Below are 27,081 nucleotides of genomic sequence, written 5' to 3' on the forward strand. Positions count from 1 at the left end.
ATCATCTCCTTCTTTGACATATATATTTGCAGCATTAGTTGGCCTAAAAGAGTATATAAAAGTAGCATATTTGATCTAGTATAATATAATTATTTCACAGTTTCTTTACCCTAGATTAGGTCTATGCCGTACTATATATTGCAGGAAGTTTGAAACAATATAAACCACCTCTTCCCCCTCAAGTAGCTGTAAATATAATAAAGCAGGGCGGCATGTACGAAGGCCCCTACGCTTTAATAGGGGGATTAAGAGTTTCCTCCGTTGATGCGTGTAGTACTTGCAAAAAAGAATGGTATGAAGAGTTGACTGGGGTGATGTCTCATCACAGGGACATGATGGTAATGTTTTATCCCAGTTATTCTTAAACGGAAAGGTAACGAGGCGGAAAAAGAAGTTCAGTCTAAACCTGACTAGAAGGTACTGTTCATAGGAAGTTATATTATATGTCAGATATGGCTGGATACCAAATGTCGACTGAACTAATAAACAATGTCTAGTTGTTTGTTTCATGACCTCTAAATTGAGTCTAAGCTCATCAAGGTGGTTTTGGCAAAGTTTGTGGAAAGCTTTCCTTGCTATTTGCTGCATCTTGGTCGGGTCTTTATAGTGGTTTTCTAGGCCTAGATCAGTTAGAAAATTTTTAATGTAATTTAGCCACCTTGATCTATGTACGTTATCTAGGGTCCTACAATCTTGGATGATTTGTTGTGTAAAGACTGTGTGTTCGGAAGACCAAATCCTGTGCCATAATAACAGAGGCTGTATTCTCACCAGGTCAGTGACATATGAAAGTCCCAATTCCAAGTGGCAAGCGTAATTGGAGGCTGCCGTAGGTAGGGCTAGTAAATATTTCAAAAAGCCATTTTCAACCACTTGGATAGAATTAGCCGCTACGTGGCCCCATACACCTGCTCCGTATAGGGCGACTGAGAGGCATTTGGCTTTATAAATTTTGATCATCTCAGGGGGGGCTTTTTTCCCTATCTTCCTAGAGAAGTTAGTGAGTGCTGAGGTGGTTCTTGCAAATTGCAATTTCCTTACTTCTACCGCTGGTTTCCAACTGAGTTTTTCGTCCATCATGACGCCAAGATAGGGATATTTGTCCGTTGTTGCTAGTCTTTCGTCATTCAGAAAAATGGACTTAGTTTTATTCTTCCTTTTAACTCCTGCCTTCATGACAAAAGTTTTCCCAACGTTAATTTTGAGGTCAAGGCTTGCCATGAATGAAGCATAACTATTTAAGGCCTTCTGTATTTCATTAGAAGTACGGGCTAGAAGCACAGCATCGTCGGCATACAGGAGGGCCGGGACAGGGCGGTTTGCTACCATTGGGAGATCTTGGGCCCCTTTCAGCATCTCTTTCTCTAAGCCGTTTGTATAAAGGGTAAATAGAAACGGGGCCAGAACACATCCCTGCCTCACGCCCTTCTCCACCCCAAACGGCGCTGTAAGCTCTCCCCCTGTGCCAAACCTTACTCTAGCTGACGCGTCGGCGTAGAGTTCTCTGATGTAAGTTACTGCAGTTTGTTCCAACCCTATGTCTAGTAGGATGGGCCAGAGTTTGGAGTGGCTAACGCAGTCAAAGGCAGATGATAAATCTACGTAGACCATATATAGAGCCCCTTCTTTAATGTTAACATACTTATCAATTAGTAATGATAGATTTAGGGCTTGGTCTACGGTCCCCAATCCTTCTCGAAACCCGTATTGTAGGTCAGATAGAATGTTATTTTTCGCGACCCATTCCTGCAAACCATCAAGTAGTATTCGACCCATCATCTTTCCTGTGGAATCTAAAAGGGAGATGGGACGATAACAGGAGGGTAGGTTGCGGTCTCCCTTCTTAAAGATAGGGACTAATATGGAGCTCTTCCAAGACTCAGGGATGCCAGTAAAAGTCAATGCGTTAAAAACCCTGGTCAGAAAGGGAATCCATAGCTCGGGGTACATTTTGTAGAAGTCTATTGGGACACAGTCAGGGCCGGGTGCCTTGCCTTTTTTACTTGCGTTCAGCGCCCTTTCAACTTGGTCACAAGTAATGGTCATATCAATGGGGAAGGTCGAAGACTGGTGCTCGTGAGAGTCATTTCCTCCAAGGTCTTTTACTGTCGAGTGAGACTTAAAAATTTGAGAAAAGTGCTCTACCCATTGTCTTTCGTCTATAGCAACCTCTATGTTAGGGAGGCTGCCCTTGTCAGTTAAGGATGGTGTTTTTACTACCTTCCAGAAAGTGATATTGTTATTACTAAGGCAACTCTCGTGTAGTTGATCCCAGAGTTGTCGTCTTAGTTCCGTCTTCCGTTCCTTAATGGCGGTGTTATATACTCTCCTTAGAGTAGCTATTTCTGCCCTATCCCTGGGCGTTTTATGTAAGGCGAGTTTTAAATTAGTATGGGCGATGGTACACGAGTGATTGAACCAGCCCTGGCTGCTCTTCTTTGAGCCGTTTTTTTTAACCATTAGGGCATTTTTAATGGTTTGTATCACCAGCCCAAAATTAGCAACAACGTCATGGTTGGGGGTGGTCATGTCCAAGCATTTCATTATGGGTAGATAGGCTTCAGTGATCACGGTAGAAGTTATTTTTCCCGGATCAACTGTGGCCCATTTTAGCGAGTATCCGTTTAATCTTGCTAATTCTAAATTGTTCTGGGTCAGGGCGCTGGAGGTTTTTTTGGTGGGCCCTGTCGAGATTAAAAAGGTTGTACTTATCGGATAATGATCGCTTAGAGCTACCTGATGGGTTTCAAAAGTGAAATCCTTTGATATCAGGCCATTTGTCTGTAAAATGAAATCTATCGTTGAATTGCAACCTCTGCCGTGGAAAGTTGGAGCCAGCATCGGTTTACCATCTGTTAATTTTGATGCAATTCTTAGATCTAAGTTGAAAGTTATTTCATTTAAAAGGCTACCCAACTGTGAATGGGAAAAATGTAGAATGGGGTTTTCGTCCTCATCGATTAATCCGCACAAATGAATGTTTGGGGCAGCACAGATAGACTGGTTAAAATCGCCGCCCCATATGATGGTTACTTCTCGGGTAGACTTTTTTGTTATAGATGTTATTATGGTAAAGATTGAATTAATTTTCCCCATTGCATCCCGATCCGATAGGTTGTTGTAAAAATTAACCAAAAGGAAGTAGTCTCTGGAATTTGGTGTAATACTAAGTAGTTGAAAGTTAGGGTCGAGCGTTATAAGTTTAATATTTTCTAGCTTAATCAGATTTGATAGAAAAATGGTTAAGCCTCCTTTGGCCCTGCCGAACTTGGAATGTTCAGCTGGTGAGAAATAGGTTCTATAGCCTTGAAGGTGGACTTCTGTAGTTAGCCAAGTCTCTTGAAGGCATAATATATTAAAATCTACGATAAAATTAGTCCAAATATCGTTCTCTAGTTTCGAACGTAGACCCGCCACGTTCCAGAATAGAACTGCAATTGTTTGTGTGTTATGAATTTGGGCACTGGTATTTTTAAAATATGTTACAGGTGTCGAGGAAGCCAAACTTGCTGGTCTAGGAGTCTCAGCGTTGTTGTGAGCTGTATGAGGTAGCCCCTCAGAAATTTGACCATTACGTAGAGATAAAGGATAGGGAGGAAGGATGGGTACTTGCCCCTTCCTTATATCATGAAAAAATCCCTGACCATGAACCTCTACAGGGAGTCAATCTATATCCTCAAGTCCTTCGAGGGTCGAAAAACGATTTGATATTGGGATATTAAAGTTGAAAGATCTCGGTCTATTACGAGGAGGGGAGTTTGAGTTGACCAGATTGCTAGCTAGGGGCTGGGGGTAAAAATATGTTAAATCATAGGTTTTTATAGAGCTTTGAGTTTGATTTTGTAACCAGCTAGTTATATAAGTAGTTGCCCTATGATCTCTAAAATTGACGATTATTATGTCACCTGATGTTTCCTTTGGCCGTGGGCCTACCCAGATTAGTCGACGGACGTTCAGAATTTCCCCGTTGATATTAGGAGGGAGCGGCCTATGCTGTCTCAGCCAGTGCATCACCTTGTTTTTTAAATCATAGTAGCCCTCCCTTTTCCCTAAGTCCAATGGCGGGACTCCTGTCAAGACTACGACGTAGGGTACTGCTTCTGGGGGTAGATTTATGTGTTTGCAATTTAAATCTTGATTGTGACTGAGAGGGGTGTCAGCAGCTACAATATCCCGTTTCTTACTTGGGTTGGTAGGTTTGGTGTTATCAGTGCTCTGGCTTTGAGCAGTGTCGATATTGTTCTTTGTACCTAGCTGCGAATGATTTGGAGTTTCCTTAGTAGATGGCTTTATGGATCTTTTTACAGCTAAATTACTTTTATTTGTTGCTCGGGATGAAATAAGGTCAACAGGACTTTTCATTGCTGGGATAGTTGGATGTAATAGTAGTGATTCAAGTTGATCACTATTTGTTTGCGCCAGCTTTGCTAGTGAATCTAATTGTGTAGACAAACCCTTTATTCTTTCTAAGACAGGAAGAACGAGGGATTTTACCAGGGTTTCTAATCGGCCCATCAGTTCGTTGGTGATTACGTCGTGAGTACGAGTATTGCCTAGAGAACTGAGGTCATTGGTGTGTTTTGTGCTCCGAGGATTAATAACCTCTTTTTGAACTTTTTTGCTCTGGTTGACGTTTTTTGAGCATCTCCTCCTTTTCTTTGAGGGAGGAGGGAGGATAGTGGTGATTGATTGTGTAGGCTTAATCTGTTCAGGAATGGTGGCAATAAACCTGAGGGGTGATGCGGTGGATGGTACGCTGTCAGAGGGATCTTTGGAATGTGGTTTAAGAGCCAATGATGGTGAGCAAGCGTGAGAGTGAACTAAAGATGTAGACTCGATGATAAGTGAAGCTGTCGTAGAGTCGCTAGACGTATCATGTATTATGGAGGGAACAGAAATTGTTGGATTCGGGGACAATGCGGATCGAATGGGTCCGAGTGAGGAACGCTTATTTTGTATGAGTTCAGCCGAGAGGCGTCTCTCTACTATAGCAATTTCTTGCTCCAGGACAGAGGCAGCCCTGGTAATGAAGCTATCTAGGGTGCCACGCACAGAGCCTCCCAGTAAAGTTCTGTTCCTTGTGCTGGGTGTAGCCATAATGAGTGTTTAGTTAGTTATGCTACAGTAAGCTTGGGTTATATCAAACGCTAGTGTGAGTGGGTCGAGCCTGGGAGAGAATAGGTGTTACGCAGTTATCATACAACAAATACAATCTACCATGTCCGTAGGTCAATGGCTACCTCTCGTCTTTTTGGTCCGATCGTCAGGGAGGTGGGCCCGCCCAGCCTCTTCCTGCCCCTGACGGCCACAGACGGCCCGCCCTCTGCCCGGGCTCAGCCCGGCGACGCCCGCGCGCGTCCCGCGACGCGAAGGAAGCGGCGGATTTTAAAGCGCCTCCTGGCGCGGGAAAGGTTGTGGGCGGGTCTCTTGATGCGCAGGCTGCTGGGTAACGTAGTTCGACCCCACTCGGCGGCCGCTGATGGTAGTTGCGGCGGCGGGGGACGAAGGGTGCAGCGAAACAGAATGCGCCAAGCACTGGGCACACAGAGCAGCAAAGGTCAATTCAGGAAACAGCAAACAGGCAACCCGCTCTGCCAAGGAAGCGGCGGATTTTAAAGCGCCTCCTGGCGCGGGAAAGGTTGTGGGCGGGTCTCTTGATGCGCAGGCTGCTGGGTAACGTAGTTCGACCCCACTCGGCGGCCGCTGATGGTAGTTGCGGCGGCGGGGGACGAAGGGTGCAGCGAAACAGAATGCGCCAAGCACTGGGCACACAGAGCAGCAAAGGTCAATTCAGGAAACAGCAAACAGGCAACCCGCTCTGCCAAGGAAGCGGCGGATTTTAAAGCGCCTCCTGGCGCGGGAAAGGTTGTGGGCGGGTCTCTTGATGCGCAGGCTGCTGGGTAACGTAGTTCGACCCCACTCGGCGGCCGCTGATGGTAGTTGCGGCGGCGGGGGACGAAGGGTGCAGCGAAACAGAATGCGCCAAGCACTGGGCACACAGAGCAGCAAAGGTCAATTCAGGAAACAGCAAACAGGCAACCCGCTCTGCCAAGGAAGCGGCGGATTTTAAAGCGCCTCCTGGCGCGGGAAAGGTTGTGGGCGGGTCTCTTGATGCGCAGGCTGCTGGGTAACGTAGTTCGACCCCACTCGGCGGCCGCTGATGGTAGTTGCGGCGGCGGGGGACGAAGGGTGCAGCGAAACAGAATGCGCCAAGCACTGGGCACACAGAGCAGCAAAGGTCAATTCAGGAAACAGCAAACAGGCAACCCGCTCTGCCAAGGAAGCGGCGGATTTTAAAGCGCCTCCTGGCGCGGGAAAGGTTGTGGGCGGGTCTCTTGATGCGCAGGCTGCTGGGTAACGTAGTTCGACCCCACTCGGCGGCCGCTGATGGTAGTTGCGGCGGCGGGGGACGAAGGGTGCAGCGAAACAGAATGCGCCAAGCACTGGGCACACAGAGCAGCAAAGGTCAATTCAGGAAACAGCAAACAGGCAACCCGCTCTGCCAAGGAAGCGGCGGATTTTAAAGCGCCTCCTGGCGCGGGAAAGGTTGTGGGCGGGTCTCTTGATGCGCAGGCTGCTGGGTAACGTAGTTCGACCCCACTCGGCGGCCGCTGATGGTAGTTGCGGCGGCGGCGGGGGACGAAGGGTGCAGCGAAACAGAATGCGCCAAGCACTGGGCACACAGAGCAGCAAAGGTCAATTCAGGAAACAGCAAACAGGCAACCCTACAGAGTTTAATCCCCCTGGTGGCAGCACACCATCAGTGCCTGGAGAAGGGAGGGTATACATCCCCAAGGAGGTTATTAGGGATTTCATGAAGCATGAGGACATTGGTCAGTGGTTTAAAGCATATGAGGTAGCAATGAGGTCCTAAAGAGTCTGAGAGAGACTGGAGAGCGGGGTTGTGGAGCCGCTTCCTAACTGAGGGGAGGGAAACGTTGCTAGCATTGCCCACTGAGGATCAGATGTCTTATGCCCCAGCGAAAGAAGCCTTAGTAAGGAGGTATGGGTTGAACCCAGAGCTCTGCCACAGAAATTTAGGGCCTGTAAGAAGCTGGAGTCAAGCACTTGGGTGGAGTGGGTGTCCTATTTAGGCAGAGTGCTGGATGGATGGGTGAAGGGTAGCCAGGTGAATGATTTTCAGGGGCTCTATGATTTGGTTGCACAGGAGCACTTGCCAGATAATGGTTTTCCAGAGCTATGCCAGCACTTAATTGACAGTAGGCTGACTGACCCCAGGAAGCTTGCATTGGAGGCGGACCACTGGGTCAGTACCAGGGTCCAACAAGGTAAGGCAAGTACGCAAGAAAAAAAAAAAAAAAAACAGATCATGCCTTCTAGGTCAAACAACTAGGACACAGAAAAAAAGATCCTAAAGAATTCTTGAGAGATGATCAAGCTCTAAAGTGACTATAAGACCTTACAAATTTGAAGCAGATAATGCTGTCAAACGATCACAAGCCTGCAAAACACATAATCAAGTTTTCACATGTGGATGCACATAAAGCAGCAAGCTTTCATCCAACAACAAAAAACATCAAGTTGCAAACTGAAAACATTCTTAGTAGGAAATACTCTATTGATTAGCATTACAACCACACACTTTGACTACAAAAACAGGAATCAAAATGTATAACAGAGACAAGGAATAAATGTTTGAGCCAAATAAAGACGAGCAGCTTTTACCTGCACAATACAAAATAACCAGTTTTAGTAATCATAAGTAAGAACAGCAAAGTTTGCTACAATTATCATACAGGCAACAGTCTCTGATAAATGCAGCAATCAAAGTCCTGATTAACATGCTTGTGTTTAGCTTACAAGTGCAATAGTGGTCAGTAAAGATTTTACTGCCGATAACATAGAACCCACTAGATGATCCATAGATAATTGCAGATATAATGGTGTTACTTAGTTTTGAAAGATGTGTTCATTGGGGCGGCTGACTGTATTCGATTTAAGTTCTTGAGTTCAAGTATTTTGGTCTAGGAAGCCTAAGCAAGAACCATAACAGGTCCTTGAAGAAAACACACACACGAAAAAACATGTAGTGAATAGATCCCATTTCCATACATCTTATCCTAAAAAGCCTTCCAGACCAGCAAGAAGCATGGGCATCTAGGTAACAGTTAAAGAAAGTGTGAGGAGAGTGCACCCACTTCTATTTGTGGAGCTTCAAAGGTGCAGATACAAGTCATAGCTCATCACTTCTGCAGCAGAGAAGCTATGGCTATGTTCACTTTGACACATACAAGGAAAGAACATACCTTATCATTGATCCTGTCAATCTGCTTGTTCTGAGTATCTATCTCGTTGCCCATGTTTATAGCCAGACCCTTTAGCTGACCAAGGATGTTGCCCACTTGCTCCAAGTTTTCCTCCATCTCATCCTCTCGAGCATCATTTGTAATCCTGTTGAGAAAACCAAGGTTAATACAAGAAGCATCACATTAGCGAAGACTTGTCTATTAAATCAGCTTATACGTTGAGTTTACATTTTCTGATACACTCCATAGGGTGATCAGTCACTTAGCTAGCCTTATTTTATGTTCACAGCCAGAGTGCATTAAAACACCTGTAGTGGAATAAGTCATCTGCGTCTATCTCAGCACTGACTAACACATCAGAGTATTACCTAGCTCCACTGTCACTGCTGCAAACATCAATGCAAAGTTATGCATGGACACTGGTGAGGACCATCAGGCTTGTAAAGCCTGACCACCACCTGGTCAGCAGATTTGATGTAGGCACCTCCTCTAGGTTTCCTCTCTACAATTGCTCAGGTTTAAAATTCCTGCCCCTATATTCCTGCTGGATGGCAACTCCATGCATTCCATGCAGCTCCGTGCATTCTAAGCCCTTGTTCTTCAAACGTTCTTGCTAATTTAATGTTTGTTTCACATAGGTGGGGAAGACAAAATATCCCCAGCAGGGAAAGAAACCACTTAGATGCAATTCTGGCAACTTGTACCAAAGGGCTGCAGGACTCAACCGCTTCAAAACTTTAACCTTCATGTTGCACTTCAGCCCCCACTGTGCGAAACAAAACAAGAACAGCTGCAAATTTGCATTACGTGGGGGCAGGAAAACCACCACTACTACTTTTTACTTTAGAAAGAGTATAAACTTATTGTGCATTCGTTCTATTTGTGTTAAAGACACATGTGCTCAATCATTTAAATAAAATATATCGAATAATCCATCTTCCAACTTGCACATGATGTGTACTTAGTGATGGTCATCTTCCTGCAGAACATATTGCAATGTTCATCTTTCTAGAGGTGGGACTCTAAAACCTAGTGCAATACTGCAGGTGAAGCTTCCTCATGAATGTATACATAGGAAACCATCAGTGTTATTTCAAAATTATAGGAGCTTCACACAGCACCTTGTCCGAACAAGAGTGCAACAGAATTTTTTTGGTAAAAAAATACCATATTATTTATTGATGTTGGAGTAAACATCACAAAAAGAACATTATTTTAATTTCACTTTACTTATTAAAAAGTGTACATCGGTTTTCAGAAGAGCACTTATATAATAATCCATGTGTGTTGTCTTTTCATGTAAACCTTACAATGTCATATTTAAAGCCTTTGTTCACATTTGAAATTTAAATAGTGAGAATATCTTGTGCACACTGTCCTTCAAGCCTATTCATTTTAAATGATGTTGAACAAAAATAGTGAAAGGACTATTCAATTAATTTTCCCTCCTGATATCACAAGAAAAGTAGGGGTGGGAGGAACTTGCGGAGTTTCACTTTCCAGAATTCCGTAAAGTTACATGAAAACTCAGCGAGATTCCATGGCGTTCCGCAGGAGGGCTGATCAGCACGCCGTGCTGATTTTTAGCGCGCCGTGCTGATTTTTAGCGCCGGGAGCTTGTTTCGAGCGACAAAATCATATTTTCTACTTGAACGGCATCATTCTCACCGCAAGCAAAAGCTTTCTCACCGAACACGGTTGTGACTGCCTGCCTTGGGAAAAACTGGCCAGATGACAGCCTAGCGCCTGAAAATCACGCCATGAGACGGCAATTGCCTTTCGCCCACGTCATCTTAACGTTGGCAAACTGCACGCGAGAAAACTCCGGGCATCAGTTGGCGGTGTTTTGCCTGAACTCCACGTTGAGTGGGGAAAACTACATGAACTACGCTGGTGGAGTGGAATTTATCGCTCACCCCTAATAAAAAGTTCAAGTTATGTGGAAACTGTTGGACACACCCATTCAACCGGAGTCTGACCCTATCTGTCCTTTCTGGCATCCATTCATAGCCACCAACCAGCTCAATTATGGGAACAATATTTATTGTATACAGAACACATTCAATTTTTAAATAAACATTTAACATAGGATTTATAATTAGAAAGCACGTGTCATGTGGTCTTCGTCTTCTTGGAAAAGATGATATAGCCAGGGTTGAATGTGCAGGGCATAATGGCTTCTGCTGTGATATATTTTACCTGTACACCAAGAATAACTGGAATAAACCACTTACCCTGAAGATGCTATGCTGCTTCTTTGATACTGGTGTGCTATGGATAAGTTTGGTTTAGGTGAGGCTGACTGAGGTGACGAGGGTGCAAGGTGAATTTTGTGGGGCTGAGGATATGACAATGAGGGGGTGATTGGGGTGAGGCTGGATTCCTGGGGAGTTGAGATGAAGAGTAGGTGAGGCGCTAAACATATGACGCTACTTTTAACTTCTTGTGCTGTAGCCCATTTTTTGAAGCACAACTGCGATAGTTTTCTTGTTGTGATCCTCAAACAAAACTACACTAAAATGTAAGCACTGACAACGTGACAAAGCCAATATGCCTGCCTTGCAGTTTGTTATAAGCCAGAAACATTGCCTTTGTTGAAGCTCATTTTAATACTGATAGCGACACACACGCACACACACACGCACACACACACACACACACGCACACACGCACACACACACACACACACACACACACACACACACACACACACACACGCGTAACAATGGTCATGATGATGATCGATTCTCGAGCTTCACAAGTTGATATTTTCTTCAAACATATTAGTATTTATGTAATAGTACATTACAATGTCCATAAATTTGCAACTGCTGTTACAACAGAACGTGGTTGAAAAAGCCACATCAATTCTCTGAAAAGGGAGAAAGAAGAGTGACTGATTACCGATTGATGTATTTTCCACCCGTTGCACCTTTGCTTTGCTGCTGCCCATTGGATACGCCAACTGGCTGGTTTGCCACCACTGCCCCTTGGCCATTCTCTGCGGTACCACCAGACCAGGCTTTCTTATATGCATCGCCGGTCTCAAAACTCTTCGTCCTAAAACAAAAACAAAGACCAGCTCAGAAGAACACGATAGCATTAAGAAAAAATGCATACATTCAGAGGACTGCAAGCCAGTAAAGGAAACCTGCCATACAATATGTAGCCAGCGTGTGAGTTATCAGCACAAATCAATACAATCCCAAGGATTTCCTTATAATAGGTTTCTGCAGGATGCTTACTGTGGGAGGTCTGAAGCTAGTCCTTCAGAAACCAGGGAGGGTGACTAAAGTTATTTTGAAAGATTGGAAAGAAGAACAAAATAAATAGACCTACAAAATGTACAGAACCACGGTCTTCCCTCAAAATGCACAGTTCAAGTTCTTGGTGAACAGCCTGCACTGTGACAGTGCAAGCCACGTGTAAGTAATTTATCAAGCATACACATAGTAGCAAGACAAGATAAGGAAACTCACTGTAGGAGAATGCATGGGATTTTTTGCTAAAAGATAAATCGCAAACCGTAGATATAAAATAGAGCGAAAAAAGGTCAAACATTGCTTTCTCTGGCATGTACAGAAAATGCGGTCATAAAAAAGTATAATTTTGAGTTCTTAAATATTTTATTTATATCTACTTTGTTTATTGTTTTCCTCCTCCTAAATTCACTACTGTAAGCATGTGTTCTGCTGGCCTTTTACTGGGGAAACCACAAACCTCGTTGCAGGTCTTCTCTGAGTTGATAAAGCTCTCAATCCTTCTTTCCCATTCTTCCCCCTGACTGTTTTCTGTCTCCAACCTGCCAGCTTGGTCCTTTTATTTTTCAGGTCTCGCCTGAGTGGGCGCGCGTGCCACGCTTTACCGCGATTACTTTCATCTTTCACTGCCGCACGGCCGCTTTGATGTTTGATCGTGATCACTTTCAGGGCCGCATGGCCGCTTTGCATAGCCAATAGGTCTCGTTAGGTCTTGCCTGACCCAGAGCATGCGCTGGTCTGGCGAGACTTATTGAGAGGGCTCTAAAAAGTGCTACCAGGCTAGCCTAGAGCTACAGTGCATGTGCGCGGGCGCGTGCGCTTTACCGCGATTACTTTCACTTTCGCGGCCGCAAGGCCGCTTTGATGTTTGATCGCAATCGCGATCACTTTCACTTTCCCGGCCGCAAGGCCGCTTGGTATAGCCAATAGGTCTCGCTTTTGGGACCTTATAAGTATTTAGTTATGCAACTGTTGCATGGCTAAACACTTATAAGGTCCCAAAGGCGAGACCTATTGGCTATGCCAATGCTTGATTTTTTATTACAACCGTACACTGCTTAGCAGCGGCGCGGATTCCTACATCGGTGGCCACATACGCGCACTGGCCGAAGGTGCGCTTGTTGTCTGAGGTCTGGCAAAGGTCGACCTCCGTGTCGGTGTCTTTCTACACGTTGTTTATTTCTTTTATGTTCTTCGAGTCGTGCGTGCGTGCGCAACAGATGGGGTTCGGCTGTAGGGCTTCTGATCAGCATCTGAATTTGAGTAATGGAGGTTACGTGGACGTTGCAGCTTACTGTGACCATCACCCTTTAAATATTATTGCCTTCACATCGGAGATCAACACACATTTATTTTTCAAAAAAGTTTCCATTTATTATATCTTTCCGTTTGGCAGTTCATTCCCGTGTCCTCCCCTGCATTAGAGTGCAAAGTCTGATATTAAAAACCTGGGACCGCGTAAGTGCATGCCGAGTATCCTGCTTGCCATATAATCAGCAGAGTAGAGCAATTTCTAACCCAAATAGCCTCATGAGATGCTACGGCATCATCATTTCTCTGAAGCTTTTTTATTCAGCTAATCGTTGAAAGCACAGATGCGTTTTTTTTTACTTCACAGGTTTAGCAGGTTCTCGTATTGTGTGGGATGAATAATCCAGACTGAATGTTGGTAGTCCCTCAATGTTTTCTGACGAAAGGGACTAGTGTAGGAACATGTGTGCGATCTAATTTGAAGTGTGTCTGATAAGACTTTTGGCCAAACTATAACCTAAGAGCTTTTTTTTTTTTAATGGGTCGAGGTGATCTCTTTTCTGCTTGGATTTTAAATACGTTTTGGTCCTTCTACAAAAATATCACAAAAGCTTACGCAAATATGGCAAACCGTCATGAGTAATGCAATGAGTTTACTGATGGAATTAAAATGTGCCATACATGACCAGAGTGTCACAATAAAAACAAGCATTTGCAATACAATAGGTCTCGCATTTACGCGAGTTTAAGCTATTGACATTGCAAATAACAATGCCTTTTATTTTTCTTTTAGTTTTAAAAACATAAATAAAAGGCATAGTCATTTACAATGCCAATAGGTTAAACTTGCGTAACTGCGAGACCTATTGCATTGCAAATGCTTGTCTATTTTCTCCTCATGTGTAGCCCTCAAAGGCCTGTAAAGTCATGCGCTCTCCACAATTCTGCCTCACTCACCTGTCCAGTTAATTTCGCTTTTTCTTCCAGAGCTGGCCACGCCATCAGGATTGTTCCTTCCCAGTTCCTTCCAGCCGCCCCATTATGTGTGGTTTTGAGAACTACATTTTTAGTTCGTTCTCTATTCTTTTCCTTCTAGTTTTATTTAACAATATTTACTGCAAAATAATTTCTTTATAACACCTTGTAAGTCGGTGCCTCCCCGTAATTACCCCAGGATTAATAGGGGTTTCAAAGAAACAGGGAGTTTTCAAAAGGACGGCACCAGTCAAATGCCTTCGTACCCACCCACCCATAAATGAATCTCAAGGTCATAGAGGTCACATGGCCCAAAACATGCTCTACTAATCTGGCACTCATTTCCCAGGCACTGCCATGTGCGATGTTATTAAATAACTTAAGTTGCAGTGGTTTTTGACTTCTCAAATACATTTTGCTAGTAATTTAAATGTGGGTTCTTAATTCTCCTTGATCGTTTGACAACTTCCCAAAGTAGAAGAGGGTTATGCTACTAAATGTTATAAGTTACAAACAATAGGGGCAACCCTATTACCTGAACCAGGGGCAAAGTAACACTGGAATCCAAACAAGGTGTAGTAATCACGTTACATATGGTTGATGTAAGATAAGGTATTAACTATCTGTCTCCACAGCCTCCAGGAACCAACTGGTCATCCTGGTGATTCAAAGCACAACACTCCGTTACCATGACACTGACATCATAGTGATCGTGGAGATGAGCATGCACATAGATTATACATGGAGATAGAAAGGAGACTACTACAACATCTCCCATCTCTCTACAGAATCCAGAACAAATGACAAATAAATAATAAAAACCATGAAAAGCAAAAATAAGTAGTAGACCTGAAATAATAACAGACACATAAAAATGCCCACACACATGACTTAAACGATTTGATGGAACACTGGTTCTATTGCTTCTCCGAGGAGGAACATATTTCAACAAATGAGACTCTTTTCTCTGTTCCTCCCTTCCCTTTGGAGAACCACCAGCCTTAGGTTGATCTTGGCTCAAGTGATCTAACTCTAGACCCAACTGTGTTACCACCTTCACTGGTACTTTATACACCCTAGAAAGATTCCACCAATTTTTCCCATTAACTCTTATGGCGAAACGTGAAGTGGCATCTACCCTAACTGGTGGACCAAACCTGGACAATCCCTTGGGAACATTCAAAGGAGACTTTATCCTGACCCAATCTCCCACCTTGACCCTAGACTTAGTATGTTCTTCAATATCCACCATGGATTTAGAGAATGCACTGCGCTCACCTTCTTTCTTGTTCCTATTCTCAACATCCTTGAACGACCTCCCCCATTTTTTCATCCACGCTGGGCACATGTGAAAAGAAGCTTCCCTTCCTCTCAACAAAGCAGAACCAGTAATGGTACTTGGAGTCGTACGATGAGCCCACAGCATACTCTGCACCGCCTCTCTGATGTCCACCTTTCCCGAAACAGCCCACTGAACACATTCAACCAAAACCCTGTTATTGCGCTCAATGAAACCATTGGCTTGAGGATGATATAACGCCACACGTCGGTGTGCAATGCCTTACTGAATCAAAAAATCAGACATTTCTTTTGAAGTAAACTGCACTCCATTGTCAGAAACTATTTCTCTGGTAAATCCTTCTCTACCACATAGGCTCTGGAGAAACCTAATGACCTCTTTCGAATTGGGATCAGACATAAAATGGACCTCCCACCACTTACTGAAATAGTCAGCGACCACCAAAGCAAATTTGTATTTGTTGGATAAAATAGTGAATGGACCCACAAAATCTATGGCCAACTTCAACCACGGACCGTCTGGCATTTCAATACGTTGTAACGGGGGCGATGTGACTTTAATCACCTTATCGCTCGTACAACACGATACACCCTTCAACAACATCATTTATTTGACGATCCATGGAAGGCCACCAGTAGACCGCTCTAATCCTTTTTTTGTGTTGGTTTGACCTAAATGCCCTTTATGACCATAATCAATAATGCGACCCCTGAGGGACACTGGGGGAACAAACCTATCTCCCCGCATAACCATTCCACCATCCTCTACAGAAAGTTCTTCTTTGCAAAAGGATGAAGATTTTAGGCCATCCCATAACTATGAGGTCTCTCACTTTCTTAAGTAAAATATCGGACTCCATGCCGCGGAACCAATCATGTTCTGTAAAAGAACCAATACAACAGGCATCCACAGCAGCAATCAGGCACTCATACGTTATGTCAATATCACACCCATCCTTCTTTGGATGGGTTCGTATCCCATCCTCGTCGCCAAATTTGTAGTAATCACGTTACATATGGTTGATGTAAGATAAGGTATTCATTAACTGTCTGTCTCCACAGCCTCCAGGAACCAACTGCTCATCCTGGTGATTCAAAGCACAACACTCCATTACCATGACACTGACATCATAGTGATCGCGGAGATGAGCATGCACATAGATTATATATGGAGATAGAAAGGAGACTACTACAACAGTTCAAGTAGAACGCTCAAATAATTAAACCACCCAAAAAGGAGACATATGAAAACAAGCATTGAAAATGCAATAAGTCGCGCCTTTGATTAAGTTAAAGACATTTGCTTTGCTAATGGTATTGTATAGCAAAGCAAATGGCTTTAATTTAATCAAAGGCGAGACCTATTGCATTTTCAATGCTTGTTTTTCCTGTCCCAACCACTACAGCTGCTGCATGTACCAGGAGACGACACAAATAGACAGTTACTGCTAGCCAAAAGTCAGCGTTCTCAGAGACGACGTCATCCTCACAGCAGCTTGTGGCATGAAGCACCCCGAGGTCTTAATTTGCACAGTTTTGAAGCCGCACGCGCTCTACAAACTACAGGCACTGTCCTGGTTCTTACACCGTGCATACGAACTAGCAGCATCTCCCATACGACGTTTAAAAGTTAGCCTGATTGGACGCTGTAAATTCACATAAAATCCCTGCACGCAAGAACTCACATGTAAGGAAGTATGGTGCAATTTCGAAATGTACACGAAACCTGGGGAAAGCATGACTGTAATCCTCAAACCACCAAAGACTGTGGGCGGAGACCTCACAGATCCAGGACTGGCCATTAAAGGTTCACTGTGAACCGTTCAGACCTCGATAAATGACACCCCACGCGAATGGAAGGGATGCGGAAAGCAAACGTAACCAGGAAATCCTAAAGGGCGCCGGGTTCCTGCGTTTTACAATGTAAACTGTGTTCACTGGAGCGTGGCCGCTGTAAACACAGAGCCGTTTGTATCATATCAGGAAGAAAGCAGCAGGGCGGACCCCCTCCCCCCCCCCGACCCTTTCACATGTCGTATGTGTCCTGGATTTGTAGCCAACCTCAAACTGCATGCTGGGCCTTGTTGCATTTTTCTTCATCATTCTCAGGTACAGTATTTATGAGGAAAATAAAACACGACTTGTCAAGTGTCACACCTTCTGCAGGCTTAGTTGAACACCCAATACCACTTAGCAGGCTGGAAAAGGTAGTTCCACATTTCCTCGTTAAAGTTGGCTTAAGTTCGTGCAAGTCAAGTGAGCCGTATCACGTCCGACACACTACCAGACAGCCCTGGCTTTTAAAGCCAACGTTACTTTGCACGCTGTCCATATTTAGTGTAAAAAGCGAAACTACAAGTTGAGAAAAGCCAGTATTGCCTGAGGGTGTCATACACGATGGCCTTCAGTAACTATTAGTGGGATATTAAAAACGACAAGTCCCAGAATGCATGCTCGGCTGACTTAAAATCCAGTCCATGTTAAATGTGACACACATGGAATATAGTCTAATGGGCAGTCACTTTACATTTAAGCTCTATCCGATTGTCACATATATGCTACCTCTTCTGCTTCAACTAAGACTACCGCCTGTCATCCTTTCGTGACAGTGTCCTGTTACCTGAGGGCTGATGGCGACCATCGGTCCCCGGGCTCGGGAGCAGGGGCAGGAAGTCTCTGGAAATCAAAAGATAGTGAACAGCTCCAACAGCGTCATGGCGGGCCAGCGGGCGCAACGCTTAGCCTCACCCCGGCTCCCTGCTACCTCTCCGTGGAGCCTCAGGCGCCTGGCAGTCACAAGTCCAGGAGCTCAGCACTCTATTCGCTGCGATTATACTTTAGTTTTGCTTCGGTGTTATTGCGGAGCACCAAGAATGCATCCAGCATCAAACTCCGGCAAGCTGCACACAGGAAGGAAGCGGCATTTTCGTTGCAAGAACAATGAGAGCTTCGCAAGATGGCAGAACTGTCCACGGCAAGCTGTATACGCGAAGCGGCATTTTCGTTGCTATGACAACAAAATGGCATCGGACTGTCCACAGTCCCTATGGACAAGCGCATGCTGTTTGCTTTGGACAAATGGCGAAAGCAGCCATCTTTGTCCATGCAGACGCATGCATGTAAGCCTTTGGGAGAATGGATTGCAAAAGGCACTCGCATGGCGAGAGCAGTGCATGCACTGCTATCGCCAGGCGAGATCTAAAAAGGGGAAGAGAGAGAAGAAAAGAAAAGACAGGCCAATATTATTTGGGCACAGGATACCCATATATACAATATTTCTTTTCTTCTCTCTCGTCCCCTTTTTTTCTTATATATCTCCTTTTTGGGTGGTTTAATTTTTTGAGTGTTATACTTGAACCCTTGTTTGGATTCCACTAAATTTTATAAAGCACTCAGTTACCCAAAAGTGTCTCCTGGTGCTAATAAATCAAGCTAAACCAACAGGTGCAGTAAAAGTGCATATTTATTCAAATAATAACATTTTCATACACTTTCTAAAATGAAGGTGATTTGGTGACTCCTTCAAAAAACATGGCAAATCATTCCGGTGCTTGGCAGCAAGAAAGCGTATGGAGCAACTACCCCTTCTTACTTTCCTAATCTGTGGGATCAACAAGTTAGTTTTCGAAGCCTAATAAAGAGGTCTAATTAGGAACATATTTCAGAAATTTCTTCTGAAGATTAAGAGGGCCTGAATTACCGACCACTTGATGTGCGAAACATGACATTTTGAATGGAATTCTTGTAACATAACATAATATAACGTAACGTGTATTTGTAAAGAGCACGTTCACCCAAGGGTATCTTGGCGCTGAACAGATGTTTGTTACCCAACTCAATGGTACTCATTTTATTGACCTCAGAAGGATGAAAGGCTGAGTGGACCTGCCGGAATTTTAACCTGTCAAACACAGAACCCTACAGTGGACGCATTAGTCCACTAAGCCACAAGACCTGGCTTGTACAACAGAAAGCTAGTACAATCGATGCCTGTGCAAGGATGCATGTTCCTAAAGAAGCAGACCTAATATCGGACCACAGTACTCTCCATCAGGCGAAGCTTTGTTATGAATGTTTGATGCTCCAATATAGATTGGTTAGGTTTTTAATCAGGATTGATCATTTAAAATCATTACATGATAAGTCTCTAAAATATTTAGAAAAGCACGAATAAATCAGTCTGAAATATAACTTAATTCGAAATATAGGTAAAAAGAAAATAAATAAAAAAAAAAAAAAAAAAAAATTGACCACTGACACCATTAGTTTCTTTTTCACCAGCATCAAACATTTTACAAAGGGAGCATTTATAAGTGGGTCCTTATGATTTAAAGAATTAATGCTCAAGTATACAAGCTATTACAGTAGTCAAGTCTAGAATTTATGTGCGCCTAAAATACTACTTTGCTGCATTTGAGTGGCAGGAAAAAGAAAATCATATTGATTGAAGGAGAGCTTCATCAAGGGAGAAGATCACCACATTTCTCAAACAGTAGTTTTAGGACTGGGAGGAGCACCAAAACATGAAGTCCATCGATCATCAGAGTAGACTGTATTCGAACGTCCCAGAACCAACACTTCTCGTTTATCAGTGTTAAGTTTTAGGGCACCACGGTGCATCCATTTGGCTACTTCTGAAAGCGCTCTTAAAGTTGGCTGGATTTGATTTAGCAGGTCCATTCAGTCAATACGGGGTCGAGTGTCATCTGCACACATCATAAAAAGTAGCCATACAAAGAAATCAATATTGACAAAAGGTACTACATAAACCTTGAACACGTCGGGCTCAGCGAGGAGCCCACCCAACCCTATGTTTTTCGCTTTTAATACCAAACCAGGGTGGGGCAACTTTTACAGCCTGTGTCCCAATTGCTTAATTACAGTGGGAAACCATTTCAATGCTAAGCCTCTGAGACTAACCACTTGTAGTCTGTTTAAAAGCATTTAATAGGAAGTAGTATCAAAGGCCGTGTACAAGTTCAGAAGATTTAAGGCTGCATAGTCACCTTGGTCCAAGACCCAATTCAGTTCTTCCACCACAGCTAGAAGAACCGACTCGGTGCTATGAGGGATCTAAAGCCAGAACAGCACCAGGAAAGGAGTGTGATTCTAGAAAACAAGAAAGGGCACCACAGTTAAGCAGCGTGGCTCCGACGTAGGAGGAAGCAGCTCTCGGAGCTACGGTTTTCCTCTTTATCATTATCCTGATAATGGATGACCCCCTCGGGCACCTGCATCCGCAAGCAGGAGAGGTGAATTGCGGTGGAACACCATGTACGGCGATCGCTGGCAATGCGAAGTTCCCGAGACGCTGCAATCAAGATGGCACCTGGGAGATGAGGACGGGCTGCTGAGTTTATACCCTGGCGGCAGATTGAGACGAGGAGCGGGTAGCGAGGAGTATGGGTGCTACCGGAACTCCAGGAGAGCCATTGAGGGACTGCTCCACCACCGGCGGCTTTCAAGGTGAGCCGAACCCATGTGAAAGGGGAAGCGACTGGCTCGACACGGCACGGCACGCACGGGCAGGGCGTGACCGATGACGGGCTTCGCACTGAAGTGCACTCTCCGGGGAGGAGGAAACAGACTCCCGGCCCCCTCAGCTTCCTTGAAGTGTGCCCTTGCCCTGTACAGTGTAGAGGCCCATGGCAGAGGGTGTTGGAGAGACTGTTGGTGCCTGACGCGAGAACCCTGAAAAGAGGAAGAGGGCAGAGATCCAGAGATCGACATGGCTGCCCCAACAGAATGGCGGAGAGGGCAGCTGGAACCGGCACCACACGAGGAAGCGGTGGCTCTACAAAAGTCCGGTGAGTGCGACATGCTGGGCGGGAGACCTGATCCGTGTGAAGGAACTCTGGGTCCATGGGCAGCTCGTATGTAGCCCATCACTGAAACTGGCAAGCAACAGCGTGAGGGGGATTAGCGCAATAAGAAAGAGCTCTAGTAGAGGCATGGAGAGCGATACCGGCTGCTCCAGATGGGACGGTATTGCCCTGCCTGACCCGAACATGGCGCCCACTGCCCAGTCATCGTTTAATAGAAGAACGGGGAGAACGTTGCGGGATTCTTCTTCAGCCTTGTGTATAAACCTCTTGCGGACTTCTGAGTCATTTTGGTTGCCCTACAAATTTAGCAGTGTTTCTGATCTCTATCAGACAAAATTATCCATACCACCATGCCTGACCCCCCAGGCGGAAACCTTAATTGTCTGGATTTACCGCGGTGCCTGAGCAACCTTGGCCAATGCCTGGTGGAGCTGTCCTATGCAGCTATAGAGGAGTTTGGCTCTGGTTCACCCCTTGGCCGTCACCTACCCAGCCGGACTTGGGACATTGTTTTCCTTGTCTTCCCGTTGTGTCCTTTATTCCCTCCCCTACCTCCTCCCCCCGTGATTATTTTTCTGCCTCCCCTTTTCCAGTCTGACCTTTCTGTGTCCCCTGAAGTACTTTGTTATACCATGCTTTAATGATCTCATGTAACTATGTTATACTGTTTTCCCTTTCTATGTTATGTGACGCTACAGAAACTGATGTAACTATGTAACAATGTTCTGAAACAATGTCCTACCTAATGTAAAGCGCTCTGATACCTCTGGGTCTAGCCAGCGCTATATAAAACTTTTCAAATAAAAATAAATAAAATAATAAACTAATATGTTAAGTACTTTAATGGGAACTGCTGACAATCACATCAGCAGATAGTCACTTAGCATGTGAGGGTCTGCCAGTACTGGTGTTACAAGGGCATACTTCCAAATGTAAGGGACAGTTGTTGTCTTGAGAGATGTAGCACAGCTTAGAGAAAGCTGGGGTTAAGTTGTTAATGACCAGATACAGAATATGAGCTGGACACATTTCCTGTGGTGATCTTTACATGGTGGAAAAAGCGAGTTGTTATACAGAATCAGGTGTCGGAGGAGGAAAGCTAGAAAACATTTAATTTTATGTTCTCAGCAATCAACCCAATTCTACACCACATGCATAGTAACTCTTCTAGCTCTTCTTTCACTTTCTATATTCATGTCTGTGAAGCATGTTATTACTAGCCCAAAGCCAAAGAAAGCATTCAGTGCTGGGCTTGGTACTGATGGCTCACTGTTGAATGGCTGTTTATGGTCTCGAGCATAAGATTACCGCAGCTATTCTAGGGGAGAACTATCCTACTGGGCCATGGACCTGAACTGCACCACCCTGGGGACCGAGACATCCAGGAGAAGCAGACTATACTGCACATGCACGTGGGAGCCTTAAATAGCAGCACTCTCCAGCCAAGGAACTAACTCTGTTGCCCTGGAAGGAGAGCTTCATCCAGATGGCTATGCGCAATGCAGTAAATGCTTACTACTGACATTTATTAATTGCAGGTCACAAGTTCTAATACTAGCAAGTCAACTCAGCCCTCGATCCTTCGAAGGACATTAAAATGAGTTAGTACATTAAATTGGAATTATCTGTTTTGAACAGCATGTAAAAACATCACACTAGTGTTAAAAAACACTAATGGGTGCCCAAGATTCTGAATATTCTTTGGGAGCATACAAATGGTGGAAAAGCACTACATAACTACACTTAACTTAAGATAGCACAGTAGTCACAATTCCAACCTTTACAGTGTGTTGATGCTTTCTGTTGAGGCAGGAACATCAATCTCCTAAACCTAAAACAAATAAAACTTAGACACTCACTAACATATGAGAAAGCATAATTAATTTTAAAGAGATGTCATTGCATAACCATCCTACAGACTAAGCTTCTGTAGGAGCCTGAAAAACAAACACAAATGTAAAAGCTCCCAAGGTGACAGAGTAGGTTCTTAGCAAATATTAAGACAATACAGAAGTCTCAATTTCAGAGGTTCATGGTCATTGGCGCAGTAGAAGTTTTTGTTTTCAAATGCTAGAGCTCCACAAAGGCACAGTGGTACCAGAAATGTTGAACTTGTGAATATGAGATGCTGCTGCATGCTGAAGATAAGGACTGGGAATAAATGTAGAGGCAGATGGAACAGGACAGAGAAGTGTGTGTCTGCACAAGCAGTGCCACGCGACCAAGTTCAAGACATCCAGTGCAGCGCAAAAACAGCAGCCTTACCAGTCTGTCAACCAGGAACGATACACACAATTGAGCTGTCAGACCTCCTGCAAAGTTCCAAGTATGTACAACTCCACCCCAGCACAGACTCACCAGACTCTATGACTCCTGGACTTCTGGAAAGAGGTCACCTCCTCAATCAACACCTCTTTACAATACAACCACCCTGCTCTGCCAGACCTACCTCAAGAGATATTCGCATACCCTCCTACTCGCTTGCAGTTTTCAAGCTCCTTCCTCTCACTCCCTTCCTCATGTTACATTTCCCAATCCAATTGAGCTAAATCGATAACCCTCTCCCCTTTCCAATACCCTGCCTTCTAACTCCTCCTTTTACCATTTCCTCCTCTCTGTCCCCTTCCAGGAGGCACCCAGTGCCTGCTCTTTCCCTTCATACAGTCTCCTGTAAACCTCTCTTGTAGGATGCTATTTTGCTTGTAGCAAGGTTCATGCTATATACTTCACATACACACCTACATGATGGACTCTCCCAGTATCTAAGAATGTTCCCAAGAGAAGCTAGTGTTGAAACCAACATTACTATGGGATGCCTCAACTTGTAGCCTTGTTGATGTGGATTCCAACCGTGACCTGTCAAGTAGTGCCCTTAACCTGAAGTGGTTCTCTAGGACTTTTTGCCACACCTATTCAATTGGGACCAGTAAGCTATTAGGACGCTCCTGGAGCACATGAGGGTGAGAAAAGTGTGCTCATGTTTATGAGGCTGATTTAACACTTTGGCCCTCAAACTCCATGTTGGTTGCATACTTTGCGTGTTCTTACTCTCCTCTGTCCCTAAAAACACAAACACTCTATTCCAAATCCTCAATATGTTTGACTCTCAGGCTGGGTGGCTCCAAGAAAAGTTGGACAATGATTTGGAATTTGTAGAGGTTAACCTAAGGACATTTCCTGAGGTGCAAATCTAAATGAACGTTCAATCAATTTAAAAATGACTTTTTGACCAACATTTGCTACAGACTGCATTCGGACAGACTGTTCGATAAAGCATAAAAACTTGCATAGCTTACGAAGTGTTCTTGGTAAGCAAACTATAGGGCGAATCACTAGTAACAGACCATTACAAATTGAACAACAGGCTCAAAGTAGCCCCTTCGCTTTTCCAGTTCATTCATGTTTAGTGCAAACTATCACACATACTGAGCAAGTAAACATTCAACATTTTAAACAGCTGCGATTAATAATCAGTGTACTGAAAAGTGAATACAGCAGTAACCAAGTTTAACCCACCAACCAAATCTAACATTTCACATAAGAACATATAACCACAACCATTTCTTAACCATGGACTGATTGGACAGTTACCAAGAGCAAATCTTGGAATACATGAATAATTCACATAAATCAATGGCCACAATGCAATTTGGCGATCAATATGTCATACAAAATTAACTTGTACGTTTTAGGCAGCTGAAGTGATTGCGGATGTTTGCCGTAGTGTCGGGTTGTTGACTTCTGGGGTGATGCACTTTGTGAAAAGAAGCACCTTCTGCCTGAAGTGTGCGAGTTCTGGACTAGTTTCAATTCAGCTGGAAAACGCAGATTTGGGAAAATTTCCAGAGAAGCATCGTTTCTGTATTTTGTGCTTCTTGAAGCTTGATATTTCCAATAGCAAGAGACGTTTCCCTTATATATGAAGGTTTTCATACACGTAGCACTGGCATTATAGTGAGCAGCCATATAAGTAGTAGGTTGTCGTTTAGATGATGCAGGTTCTCAATGGAGAGCCAGATCAGAGGTACCTGAAAGTATTTCTAACATTTGATGCAGCAGGCATAGCTGCAATTAGGCTGTAATCCAATGCCATGTATGTTAAATGGTGATCAAGAAACCATCTAGTCCAAATCAAGGAGATTTTGAGGTAGGACCTATGGGGAGCATGATGTCCTAAGCTACAATTCTGCACAGCCAGACTTGGTTCAGAAGGCGGAGGATACAAACCATAGCAGCAAAAACTCTGAGGGTTTGGAAGAAAGTAGTTTTGTGTCACCTATTTCTCAACGGCCCCTACACAGTCTGTTAAGTGGCCGCATCCTGTTCTTTTCTTCATGCATAGTTGTGTCATTTACTCAATTGGAGATTGCGAGACTCATGTGGTCCATCATGGCCCCAAGCCATCCCATGCACAGGTTAAAAAGAAAAGATGAATGGATTCTAAGTGTACTACATATGGTAGTGAATGGATGGGGACTTTACAGCGTGGTGTTGTAGAAACAAGTTCAAAATGCAGTTAACCGAGTCAATTTCTGCTAAGAAATCTAGCAGGACCAAAAGCCGAGCTTCAGAGTTATCGTTTATTCAAAGCATTTCTAGCAAGACCTGCAGTATGCTGTTACCTTGAAACAATCCAGTGTGAGGAATGAACAACAGTTTGTTAGCATTGTTCATATACCTTTTCAATTGTCTTGCTCAACAAAGAAAAGATCGATTACGAATTTGGTGTGCTTCACTTGTCCCAAGAAGGTATTTTTGAAGAGTGATCATTTTTCCTAATGGGGACTGTAAGGAAATCCTCCTGCTGAGAGCGATAAAGTGATTACATTGATTCATAATGGCTACATGATGCGTAATATATTTAACATTAATGCGTATAAGGAATCCGCAACGTAACCTGGTCTTGTTATAGATAATGGTTTTTCCAGGACTTTAATCGAAGACCATGATCATCTGCATGTGGATGCGGTGATGATTGCATACGTTTCACGGAAGAAGTTGACATGTTCTTTACATTTTTACAGAGAATGGGAGGATTTGTGTAGGGGCTGGGTTGATGTACATTTTTCCATTTCAAAGTATCTCATGAAGTACAGTAACTCTGGTTGACACTGCCTAAAACGAAGGACTTTGGAATTAAGATTTACTGCCTGCAACAGATCCATTGCTTCATTTCTGAACAAGTATTTCTGTGAATTTAATTTGACCACCGAATCCCAAATTGAACTGTAAGTCGTAGGCAACTGTATGAATAATAACATTCATTGTGAGTCACTTGTACCAGGATTATTCACCATTTATAATTGCAAAAAACTCAATATCTGTTTTACATACAAGACAAACACGTAAAGCCACATACTAATTAATACATACATACAACACAGGAACTATCGCAAGATGTTCTACATGCAGGCGGCATATACATGCAAACATGCAACCACAGAGGATCACCTTCAGAGCAGCTCACTAACAGGCTGCATCACAAGAGTTAACTCAGCAAAACACCTGCAGTGACCGGTGAACAGAGTTCAGTCTCCAGTGTTAAATCTTCGGTTTTAGTAAGGAAAGGAGGTGGAGGGAAGAGAAGAAGAGAGTACAGTCAGAGAAAACAAAAACTGAGCAGATTTAATTAGTAATAGCAGATTTTCAATATTAGTCAGGACAGTCCAAACATACAACCACAAACAGGATAAAATCCACAAAAATCCAATTCAGATTATTTGGAGAGTAGACGTTTTAGAACAGGTCCCAAGGAGAGATTCATTGAAGTTCCTGAAAAGTGTTTGTGTTTCTTACTCTTCCATGCACAGGACAAAAACCTGAATGGAGGAAAACAGCATGAAACATGGTCTGATGTTTTACTTTGAGAGTGGAGATACTCAACCATTTCCTTCTTGAGCCCACATATAAGCGGCAAAAACATAGGTAGTAGTATACTTATTCACTAAAGGCATAAGAACTGATACACCTATCAAGTGTCTGGAATCCCTGCTCTTCTGATAAACATGAAGAAGCCAGCACACAAATACCTAAACTTCAGGGATAGGTTTGATCCATAAATGGGGTACATGCAGTTCAAATATGCCAGAAGAACTTTCAATGTAGTAGTTTTGTAATCTTGAACCACTAACCTGCTTCAATTCTTTCTTATTTACCTGCTATTTGGTCCCAGAAATTGTCACATGGCCCATGGGGACATTGTCG

The 27,081-nt window shown here is 43.8% G+C and overlaps 1 protein-coding gene across 1 annotated transcript in view; it reads right to left on the reverse strand.

The window, feature by feature from the left end:
• The window catches only part of SNAP23 (synaptosome associated protein 23), a 200,675-nt gene that overhangs the window by 22,168 nt on the left and 151,426 nt on the right, over positions 1 to 27,081 (reverse strand). Inside the window, exons 6-7 of the mRNA XM_085627067.1 lie at positions 11,172 to 11,327; positions 8,268 to 8,412 (exon numbers count right to left, since the gene is read on the reverse strand). Coding sequence (XP_085483193.1) covers positions 8,268 to 8,412; positions 11,172 to 11,327 — 301 coding nt within the window. The remainder of the gene's footprint in view (positions 1 to 8,267; positions 8,413 to 11,171; positions 11,328 to 27,081) is intronic.

The sequence above is a fragment of the Triturus cristatus genome, chromosome 9 (assembly GCF_964204655.1).
Source record: "Triturus cristatus chromosome 9, aTriCri1.1, whole genome shotgun sequence".
In the NCBI taxonomy this organism is placed as follows: domain Eukaryota; kingdom Metazoa; phylum Chordata; class Amphibia; order Caudata; family Salamandridae; genus Triturus; species Triturus cristatus.